This window comes from Dendrobates tinctorius, unplaced genomic scaffold (genome assembly GCF_039654945.1).
Source record: "Dendrobates tinctorius isolate UK_male_01 unplaced genomic scaffold, ASM3965494v1 ptg000043l, whole genome shotgun sequence".
Classification (NCBI taxonomy): Eukaryota; Metazoa; Chordata; class Amphibia; order Anura; family Dendrobatidae; genus Dendrobates; species Dendrobates tinctorius.
The window spans coordinates 28,144,324-28,155,545 of NW_027361711.1; the positions used below are offsets into that span (position 1 = coordinate 28,144,324).

An 11,222-nucleotide genomic window follows, 5' to 3' on the forward strand; every position below is an offset into this window, starting at 1 on the left:
GGGGGATGATTGTACCATGCATACCAGGAAAGGAGGGTGAGGGGACCATGCATACCATGAAAGGGGGGTGAGGGGACCATGCATACCAGGAAAGGGGGGTGAGGGGACCATGCATACCACGAAAGGGGGGGTGAGGGGACCATGCATACCAGGAAAGGGGGGTGAGGGGACCATGCATACCACGAAAGGAGGGTGAGGGGACCATGCATACTATGAAAGGAGGATGAGGGGACCATGTATACCACGAAAGAGGAGTGAGGGGACTATGCATACCACAAAAGGGGGGAGTGAGGGGACCATGTATACCACGAAAGGCGAGTGAGGGGACCATGCATACCACAAAAGCAGAGTGAGGGGACCATGCATACCACGAAATGGGGGTGAGGAGACCATGCATACCATGAAAGGGGGATGAGGGGACCATGTATACCAGGATTGGGGGATGAGAGGACCATGCATACCAGGATAGGGGGGTGAGAGGACCATGCATACCAGGATAGCGGGGTGAGAGGACCATGCATACCAGGATACGGGAGTGAGAGGACCATGCATACCAGGATAGGTGGGTGAGGGGACCATGCATACCAGGATTGGGGGGTGAGAGGACCATACATACCAGGATTGGGAGGTGTGGGGGCCATGCGTACCAGGATAGGAGGTGAGAGGACCATGCATACCACGAAAGGGGAGTGAGGGGACCACGCATACCATAAAAGGGGAGTGAGGGGACCATGCATACCACGAAAGGGGGGTGATGGGACCATGCATACCACAAAAGGGGGTGAGGGGACCATGCATACCATGAAAGGGGGGTGAGGGGACCATGTATACCAGGATTGGGGGTGAGCGGACCATGCATACCAAGAAAGGGGGGTGATGGGACCATGCATACCACAAAAGGGGGTGAGGGGACCATGCATACCATGAAAGGGGGGTGAGGGGACCATGTATACCAGGATTGGGGGGTGAGCGGACCATGCATACCAAGAAAGGGGGGTGAGGGGACCAATGCATACCACAAAAGGGGGGTGAGAGGACCATGCATACCACGAAAGGGGACCATGCATACTACGAAAGGGGGGTGAGGGGACCATGCATACCAGGAAAGGAGGGTGAGGGGACCATGCATACCACGAAAGGAGGGTGAGGGGACCATGCATACTACGAAAGGAGGGTGAGGGGACTATGCATACCACGAAAGGGGGGTGAGGGGACCATGCATACCATGAAAGGGGGTGAGGGGACCATGCATACCATGAAAGGGGGGTGAGGGGACCATGCATACCAGGATAGGGGGTGATTGGACCATGCATACCATGAAAGGAGGGGGAGGGGACCATGCATACCATGAAAGGGGGGTGAGGGGACCATGCATACCACAAAAGGGGGGTGAGGGAACCATGCATACCATGAAAGGGGGGTGAGAGGACCATGCATACCACAAAAGGGGACCATGCATACCACGAAAGGGGGGTGAGGGGACCATGCATACCAGGAACGGAGGGTAAGGGGACCATGCCTACCACGAAAGGAGGGTGAGGGGACCCTGCATACCACGAAAGGAGGGTGAGGGGTTCATGCATACCACGAAAGGGGGGTGAGGGGACCAATGCATACCACAAAAGGGGGGTGAGAGGACCATGCATACCACGAAAGGGGACCATGCATACCACGAAATGGGGGTGAGGGGACCATGCATACCAGGAAAGGAGGGTAAGGGGACCATGCCTACCACGAAAGGAGGGTGAGGGGATCCTGCATACCACGAAAGGAGGGTGAGGGGTCCATTCATACCACGAAAGGGGGGTGAGGGGACCATGCATACCAGAAAAGGGGGGTGAGGGGACCATGCTTACCATGAAAGGAGGGTGAGGGGACCATGCATACTACGAAAGGAGGGTGAGGGGACTATGCATACCACGAAAGGGGGGTGAGGGGACCATGCATACCATGAAAGGGGGGTGAGGGGACCATGCATACCACGAAAGAGGAGTGAGGGGACCATGCATACCACAAAAGGGAGGAGTGAGGGGACCATGCATACCACAAAAGGCGAGTGAGGGCACCATGCATACCATGAAAGGGGAGTGAAGGGACCATGCATACCATGAAATGGGGATGATGGGACCATGCATACCACGAAAGGGGGGTGAGGGGACCATGCATACCAGGAAAGGGGGGTGAGGGGACCATGCATACCATGAAAGGAGGGTGAGGGGACCATGCATACTACAAAAGGAGGGTGAGGGGACTATGCATACCACGAAAGGGGGGGTGAGGGGACCATGCATACCATGAAAGGCGAGGGAGGGGACCATTCATGCCATGAAAGGGGAGTGAGGGGACCATGCATACCACGAAATGGGGGTGAGGGGACCATGTATACCGGGATTGGGGGGTGAGAGGACCATGCATACCAGGATAGCGGGGTGAGAGAACCATGCATACCAGGATACGGGAGTGAGAGGACCATGCATACCAGGATAGGTGGGTGAGGGGACCATGCATATCAGGATTGTGGGGGTGAGAGGACCATGCATACCAGGATTGGGGGGTGTGGGGGCCAAGCGTACCAGGATAGGGGGGGGACCATACATACCAGGATAGGGATAAGGGGGTACCATGCTTTCCAGGATTGGGGGGGTCTATGCCTACCAGGATGAAGAATAGGGTACCATGCATGCCAGGATAGGGATGAGGGATGCCATGCACACCAGGATAGGAGGGGGGCAGCACATACCAGGATGGGAGACCATATACCAATAAAAATGCTCGCCACCCGGGCGTAGAACGGGTTCATAGCTAGTATAGATATATTTATAGATTTTAAGCCTGCGAGCAGGGCCCTCACTCCTTTTGGTATCTGTTTTGATCTATGTATTTATTAGTATGCTGTAATGTCTATTGTCTGTAGAAGTCCCCTCTATAATGTAAAGTGCTGCGGAATATGTTGGCGCTATATAAATAAAGTTATTTTCATTATTATATGTATATACTGCTCAAAAAAATAAAGGGAACACTTAAACAACAGAATATAACTCCAAGTGAATCAAACTTCTGTGAAATCAAACTGTCCACAATCAATTTCACATGCTGTTGTGCAAATCGAACAGACAAAAGATGGAAATTATTGGCAATTATCAAGACACTCAATAAAGCAGTGGTTCTGCAGGTGGGGACTACAGACCACATGGCAGTACCAGTGCTTTCTGGCTGATGTTTTGGACACTTTTGAATGTTGGTTGTGCTTTCACTCTACAACCCACACAAGTGGCTCAGGTAGTGCAGCTCATCCAGGATAGCACATCAATGGGAGCTGTGGCAAAAAGGTTTGCTGTGTCTGTCAGCGTAGTGTCCAGAGGCTGGAGGCGCTACCAGGAGACAGGCCAGTACACCAGGAGACGTGGAGGGGGCCGTAGGAGGGCAACAACCCAGCAGCATCATCACTACCTTCGCCTTTGTGCAAGGAGGAACAGGAGGAGCACTGCCAGAGCCCTGCAAAATGACCTCCAGCAGGCCACAAATGTACATGTGTCTGCACAAATGGTTAGAAACCAACTCCATGAGGATGGTCTGAGGGCCCGACGTCCACGGATGGGGGTTGTGCTCACAGCCCAACACCGTGCAGGACGCTTGGCATTTGCCACAGACCACCAGGATTGGCAAATTCGCCACTGGCGCCCTGTGCTCTTCACAGATGACAGCAGGTTCACACTGAGCACATGTAACAGATGTGACAGAGTCTGGAGACGCCGTGGAGAGCGATCTGTTACCTACAACATCCTTCAGCATGACCGGTTTGGCAGTGGGTCAGTAATGGTGTGTGGTGGCATTGTGGCATTTCTTTGGAGGGCCGCACAGCCCTCCATGTGCTTGACAGAGGTAGCCTGACTGCCACTAGGTACCGAGATGAGATCCTCAGACCCCTTGTGACACCATATGCTGGTGCGGTTGGTCCTGGGTTCCACCTAATGCAGGACAATTCCAGGCCTCATGTGGCTAGAGTGTGTCAGCAGTTCCTGCAAGTTGAAGGCATTGAAGCTATGGACTGGCCCGCCCATTCCCCAGACCTGAATCTGATTGAGCACATCTGGGACATCATGTCTCGCTACATCCACCAAAGTCACGTTGCATCACAGACTGTCCAGGAGTTGGCAGATGCTTTAGTCCAGGTCTGGGAGGAGATTCCTCAGGAGACCATCCGCCGCCTCATCAGGAGCATGCCGTTGTACAGTAGAGAGGTCATACATGCACGTGGAGGCCACACAATACTGAGCTTTATTTTGACTTGTTTTAAGGACATTACATTCCACTTTAATTTTGTGTGTGATTCCAAATCCAGGCCTCCACTGGTTAACAAATTTGATTTTCAGTGATGAGTTTTGTGTGTTTTTGTTCTCAGAACATTCAACTTTGTACAGAACAAAGTATTCAATGAGAATATTTCATTCATTCAGATCTAGGATGTGTTATTTGAGAGTTCCCTTTATTTTTTTGAGCAGTGTGTATATATATATATATATATATATATATATATATATTATTGATATATATATTATGTGTGGAATACCTCTGTGCCCTGTAATGCTGAGGCTACTATCACTTTTGCCATCACTTGAAGCCTTATCAATGCATCTCTGTAACTGAACTATGAAAATGACCATATGGCAGATACACCACATAGGTCTGCACAACTTATATGCAGAGTATTAATAGCTTAAAAGGGAAATTTTGTATCTTTGAACTAAAACAGTTTTATATAAAAAGATAAATAATAAAGACAAAAACACAAACACATGATTTCCCTTCACATTTGGTCAATATAAAACCAGTAAGAGGATTTAAGGTCAAGTCTTCAAAGCGTTTGTCTACTATTTATAGTTTCACTGAATTCCAATTTTCTCTTTGATTTCAGAGAATCCGAGACCTGGAGGATAAAACAGATATTCAGAAGAGACAGATTAAAGACTTAGAGGAAAAGGTTGGTTGTAAAAAATAATATATTTGATCCCTACTTTTTATTTTTGTGCTTCATGAAAACTTGTGGTTACAACTAAGGAGCTTATAGAGTCAGTGTGCTGAACATAAACGTACAGAGTATTTTTCATGTGAGCGGCTACAATTTATGACTTTCTACCAGTCATCAACATAGCATGATAACTATGGTAAAGGCCTCCATACTTGTTAAATTAACATTGGCTGATATCAAAGGGATCGATTGACATTCTAATTTGTATGGGGGCCTCCCAACTTTTCCTAGACAGATGATGTCGGGAAAGATAAGGATCCGGCTAGTCCAAGTTCAGATAGCTGATCCTTTTGTTCTTGGTGAGATGTCACTATCAGGAGAGACTCAAATAGAGATCACAGGAAATCTCGACAGAGCCACCTCTCTTGGGAGAGTTGGGAGCAGTGACAGATTGGGGCACCAAGGGCCCACCAGTAACGAACTCCAGGGCCCCAATTTTCAGCTATGTGCACATGTGACATTATCCTCAGTCAAAAATTTCTGTAACAATGATCTGGATAGATTGTTAAATGAATAAGATGCCACCATTGTCTGAACATAGTAATACAAGTATATAGTGCCAAGTACTGCTTATATAAGAGGGTGCTAGCCTACTGTTGCACAGGGGCCCACCGGAGGATTCTTCTGTTTGCCAGTCCATGCCTGGTTGGGAGTGATAGAACTAGGCTGAAAAATCAAGTTATCAACTGTCTGTGAGGCCCCCTAAGACCTATCCTAACGCTACTCTATTGACAAATATTTGCTACAGTGCCATCATAGGATAAAATAAAGAGCTTTACACAGATCGCATTGATATCAACCTGCTGTCCATGTAATCCATGGACATGTTGAGTCCTCCAGAGTGAAAGATGCTTTTGTAGCTGCTCTTTGCTTTGGGTAGTAGGGAAGCACCTTGAATATGATGAACGGTCCCTCTCTATTAACTCAGAGATCCCTACCAGAATAAGTGAAAATGGGTTTCCCATTACTTTAATTGCAGTTTAGCTACTAATATAATAAATATTCAAGCCAATCTGAATGTTAGCCAGTCAAATATTCAAGCCAGTCTTAAAAAAGACTTACCCCATGTATTGTATCGTGACTATTGTTGCCAAAGTTGTGGAACTTGTCCTTTTTCTAACAAACAAAGGGTAGAACTTGCCGAAAACTAAAAAGATAAAAGTATTTTATCCCTCATGAACATGATATCCTGCACTCCAAAGACATGGGATGTAGAGGTTCTGGCCTGCCCCGATCAGATCATGAATAGCAGATCATGATATCACTTGATCCGGAAGACAGAATACAGTATTTATTTGTGTAAGGCAGCTCAGTCATAGTGTGATGTTCCTGGACCCAAAAGCAAAATCAGGAATTGGGTCGAGCCGAGGAGGATCATGAGACCTTTGTCCTAATAATAATCTCATTATTAGCAACATATTGTGTATTATGTTAAGATGTCTTTTAATTATCACGACTGAAACTTACCAACACTTTGAAACAGATCAGTCAGCAAGCAGTTTGTGATATCACTCATATGTGTTAAAATTGTTCTTTTTTTATGCCACTTTTTCCATTTTGCTAAAAACGTACCTTTTTCCTCTGCAGTTCCTTTTTCTATTCTTGTTCTTTTCTCTCGCCTTCATTCTTTGGCCTTGACATTAATGTTACCTCTTGATCAGGTAAGATCTCTTCTTTGACTTTCCTAACATTCATTCACTTTACAAGGCTAACATTGTTGTAAATGATCTAGAACTAAACAATGCTATTAATGATCCTTTGTCTGAAGAGCGATGGAGGTATGCCCTACAATCGATCCCCAGGACAACAAAAAAATAACATTTTACATATTATATCCAGAAGATATTATATAAATTCACTCCCAAGTTGGAAACGAGTTTTCCGAAGACGTAAAGGGCCAAATGCAGACCTAGTGCAAATGATATGGAATTACCTTAAGAGTCACATCTATTGGGTAAAAATAGTAGAAAAAAATAACAATACTTTCCAGAACTTCATTCCAATTGACCAAATTCATACAATTTGAGGTTGTAGTATGGGAATCGGTGGTGTGCTAGAAAATGTTCTTCAGGTTTGACGGCTGTAAAGGTTGTAAGAAGGTTAATTTGAAAGAGCTGAAAAATGGACAAAACGCGCAGATTTATAGGTTGCGTCTTGGCAATGAAAGTATTAACACAGAGAACAAAAATTTGGAAAATAATTATGTTTTTTTAATTGACTTATTTATTTTACTTACTGTCTGTTTTGGTCATTAGGGGCGAGTAAAGGATTTATAATGATTTCAAAATAAAATTTGTTTTAATTTGATAATTGAAGTGAATAATAGAATTAACTAGAGATGAGCAATTATATTCAAGTGGACTCCTTTCACTCATCTTACCACTCAGCTAATTATAAAAAAATATTTTTTTTGCAATAAGAAGAGTATTAAGATTTGTTTTTATTTTTTTATATCTTTTTGTGAACTGGGGTCTAGAAAGATCTGAAAGCATAATAATGAGCATTACATTCACAGAGAATAACTTGCTGCGAATCAAGTTTCCTGGGAAAATCCACACGAACAGGAGAAATAAAATTTTGCCTGATCCACTCATCTCTAGTATTAACTCCTTCCCAATGTGGCCAATTTTCGTTTTTGCACTTTCCCTTTTCCTCCCCTTCTTCCAAGAGAAATAACTTTTATAGGTTTCTGTTGACATATCTGTATGAGGGCTTGCCTTTTGTAGAACTAGTTGTAGTTTGAATAACACCTTTCATTTTCCCACTTAATGTACTGAAAAACGTGGAAAAAAAATCCAAGTGCAGTCAAGTGGTGAAAACAACTGAATTCCCCTATTGGTTTTTAGGGTGCTCAGTGTACAGTAAAAACAAATTGGCAATATGATTCTCCATGTAAATATGATTACGGAGATACCAAACTTCCATTGTTTTTTTATAATTTAACACTAAAGAGAACCTAACAACTTATACATGTTGCCTGAACCACTGGCACCATGTATCAGACACTGGCTGTATCATTCCAACCATGTCTGACTCTGAAACACTGCGCCGTTACACAGACTTACTCAGTAGACTAGTAGAAAAGCTGGGTCCCCATCAGCTTCTTCCCACCCACTCCTCTTGAATGACAAGTCTCTCCCTCTTCTTGCGTACATTTTTTTATTTTTAAATATGTTTTAAAGCTTTGTTATAAGTTTTTTTTCAGGCTTTTAGGAACTTCACCCTGTGATCGTATCGATGTTATGTAGACTAAATGATGATCTCCGTGTGGATCTACAGCAGGACCCAGCTGCCAAGACAAACACCATGATCTGATCTGTACAGTGTCCATTTTAGGACATGATCACATATCAAAGTCAAACATCAGAAATACTCTGTCTGATACCTGACTTTGACACCTGACTCTGATACTTGAGTGTGATACCTGACTCTGATACCTGAGTCTGATACTTGACTCTGATACATTAGTCTACTTCAAATGCATAATTTAAAGGAGGATGGTATAGAGACTGTGGGGAGCTTGGTCTGCAGTCTGTATAAAGGGCAAGAGATTCTGAAAGTATGCATTTATTTATGGATCTGGCATCTCCCGTTTGTTAGGGGGTCTACGTTGAGATTTGTATTTGTTTAGGGGTCTGTTTTGAGGGTTTGTATCAGTTTAAAGAATCTGTATTCATTTTTGAGTGTGGTGAAGTGGGCTATGCAGTAGTCAAATGTTGGTGGCTTGTCTTATACAAAAAGGTAGACGTCACATCAAACATTTAAAATTATCCCGACATCCTGTTTAAAATATATAGTATGATTTCAATTCTAGAAATATCGCAAAAATTATTTGGGTTGATATTAATTAATAACCAATTAAGAAGTCAAGGGAAATTCAATCCATCTATACCAGATTTTTTGGAATTTCCCTGGTCAGCCTTAACATGAATAAATCATTTTTTTAAAGGTGAGAGAGAGGTTTACTGTAGTGATGAGCGAGTATACTCGTTGCTCGGGTTTTCTCGAGCATGCTCCGGTGGTCTCCCAGTATTTTGGCGTACACGCAAATTTCGTCTTCATCGTCTCAGCTGCATGATTTGCGACTTGTAGACAGGCTGAATACATGTGGAAATTCCCTAGCAAACAGGCAATCCACACATGTATTCAAGCTGTCCAGCAGTCGCAAATCATGCAGCTGAGACGACGAAAACTAAATCTCCGAGCACGCCAAAATACTCGGAGGACACCTGAGCATGCTCGGGAAAACCTGAGCAACGAGTATACTCGCTCATCACTAATTTACTGCCGACTTCTGTTGTGAGAAGGTAGGCACTCTTGAGAACTTCTAATGTATACCCACACTTTAGGGCTTATTTTATTTTTATTATTCCGGATTGAAAGGTTGCTAATTTCTACCATAAAAATAATCATAATAACTTGTCTTGTGCTTTCTCTGTCCTTTTGCTATTTTTCCGCTTACACATGTACATGAAGGAGTTCAGAGCAATCTGCTTTTCGGTTCAGACAGATGTCCTTAAGCCGATTGTGTAGAATCCACGTATTCTGATACCATTAGTTTATTGTATGGGATCTCTGCTAGAATGTAATACATACAATTTTATTTTTTTTATTGAAATTCCGTCTTTCTGCATCCTATAAAACAAATTTCTTTCTCTGTCTTGTTTTCAGAATTTTAGGAAATATGGATGAGCCCTTGCAAAAAGATCAACGCTTCCATATTTGCAGAGAGAACGCCTGTACTGCAGTGACAGACACAAGGCCTTGGAATCCAAGCCATTGTTCCTTACCTGCTTATGTTGCGGTGTGACCGGGCTGAAGTCACACTATGTATGCTGCACTCAGTGGAAATGTCAGCGCCTATTCTAACAGAGAACATACGTCCTGAAGAGGAACAACAGGTCAATAGAAGAACACGTCTTGGGCGTAGAACCAAAGCTAACGAGAAACAATCTACTCCCTGCTGTGCAGGGGAACTCTATTAATGTAACACCATATATCCAATGAAAGAATTCGGAACAAAAATAAGCTGCAAATGGACAAAGCTGGAGACCTATCCCCATCCCGCCCAGGTTATTTACAATAAAATATTCATTGATTACAGTCTGGTTTACTTAATACAGGGATGCTATTCGTCTCAACTCAGGAACAGTAACAATTAAAATGTCATTGGGTGAATGGGAGGATTAACCCCCCCAAACACTGAAGATTTGCTGGCCATCCATTTTACTCCAGCATGTTAAGCATAAGGAACTAAGGCGTCTACCTGTCTGCTTTGTACAGGCAATCTATTTTAGGTTGTATTGAATTACTGTAGTTACCAGGCATAGTGATATATCTACGTATTGATGTGGCAAAGGCAGTCATTCTGTGTAATGATCTTTAAAGGGAATCCCTTAGAAGGTGTTTGCTATGTTATCTGAGAGTAGTATAATGTAGGGGCTGAAAGCCTGACTCCAACAATGTATCACTTACCAGACTGCTTTGTGCAGTTTTCATCAAATCCCTGTTTTCCCTGTCGTAGATGTAGCAGTGCTATAAATGCTGAGCTGTTTATAACCCCACCCACACCCCTGATTGGCAGCAAGCTTCTAATCAGTGGTGGGGGCGGGGTTACACAGATTAGCTGGACTATCGGGCACACTACAACTAGACCTACAGTGATAATCTCCTGCTGATAAAGTGATGATTGTATTTAAACTACAACAAGCTGTCAAGCAAGTGACACATCTTATGCTGCTCTCAGATTAAATAGCAAAAACTTGCTCATAGATTCCCATTAACAGCTATGCATCTGTATTATCATGCAGTAGATACTAAAATAGTGTGATAGGAATCAATATGTACATACTTGACATATAGAAAATTGACATGTTTAGTAAAGCTGGTCATAAACAACAGATAATTTTGGTTAATCACATTGACAATTGAAAGGGAATCTATCACATTGTACATGCTGTCCTCTCTGCAGGTGGCACATCATGGAGCAGAAGGACCTGAGCCGATTAATTTACAGTTTTCTGGGTAAAATAAAATTAGGATAATTTGTATTTTGTTAGTTTCAATCCTTTCTATGCTCAGGAGTCCAGTGAGCTGTTCTACTTACTGATCGACAACTATCACTGTATACCCAGTTGTGCAGGGAAGATGGTCAAGCCACGGACTCTCGAAATCCAAAGTATAGAAAGAGCAT

At 43.8% G+C, this 11,222-nt stretch overlaps 1 protein-coding gene across 1 annotated transcript in view; it reads left to right on the forward strand.

The window, feature by feature from the left end:
- Window positions 1–10,132, forward strand: part of JAKMIP2 (janus kinase and microtubule interacting protein 2) — a 224,162-nt gene extending 214,030 nt beyond the window's left edge. The window contains exons 21-23 of the mRNA XM_073575246.1: window positions 4,916–4,981; window positions 6,617–6,690; window positions 9,701–10,132. Coding sequence (XP_073431347.1) covers window positions 4,916–4,981; window positions 6,617–6,667 — 117 coding nt within the window. The 3' untranslated portion in view covers window positions 6,668–6,690; window positions 9,701–10,132. The remainder of the gene's footprint in view (window positions 1–4,915; window positions 4,982–6,616; window positions 6,691–9,700) is intronic.
- Window positions 10,133–11,222: the final 1,090 nt, after the last annotated feature.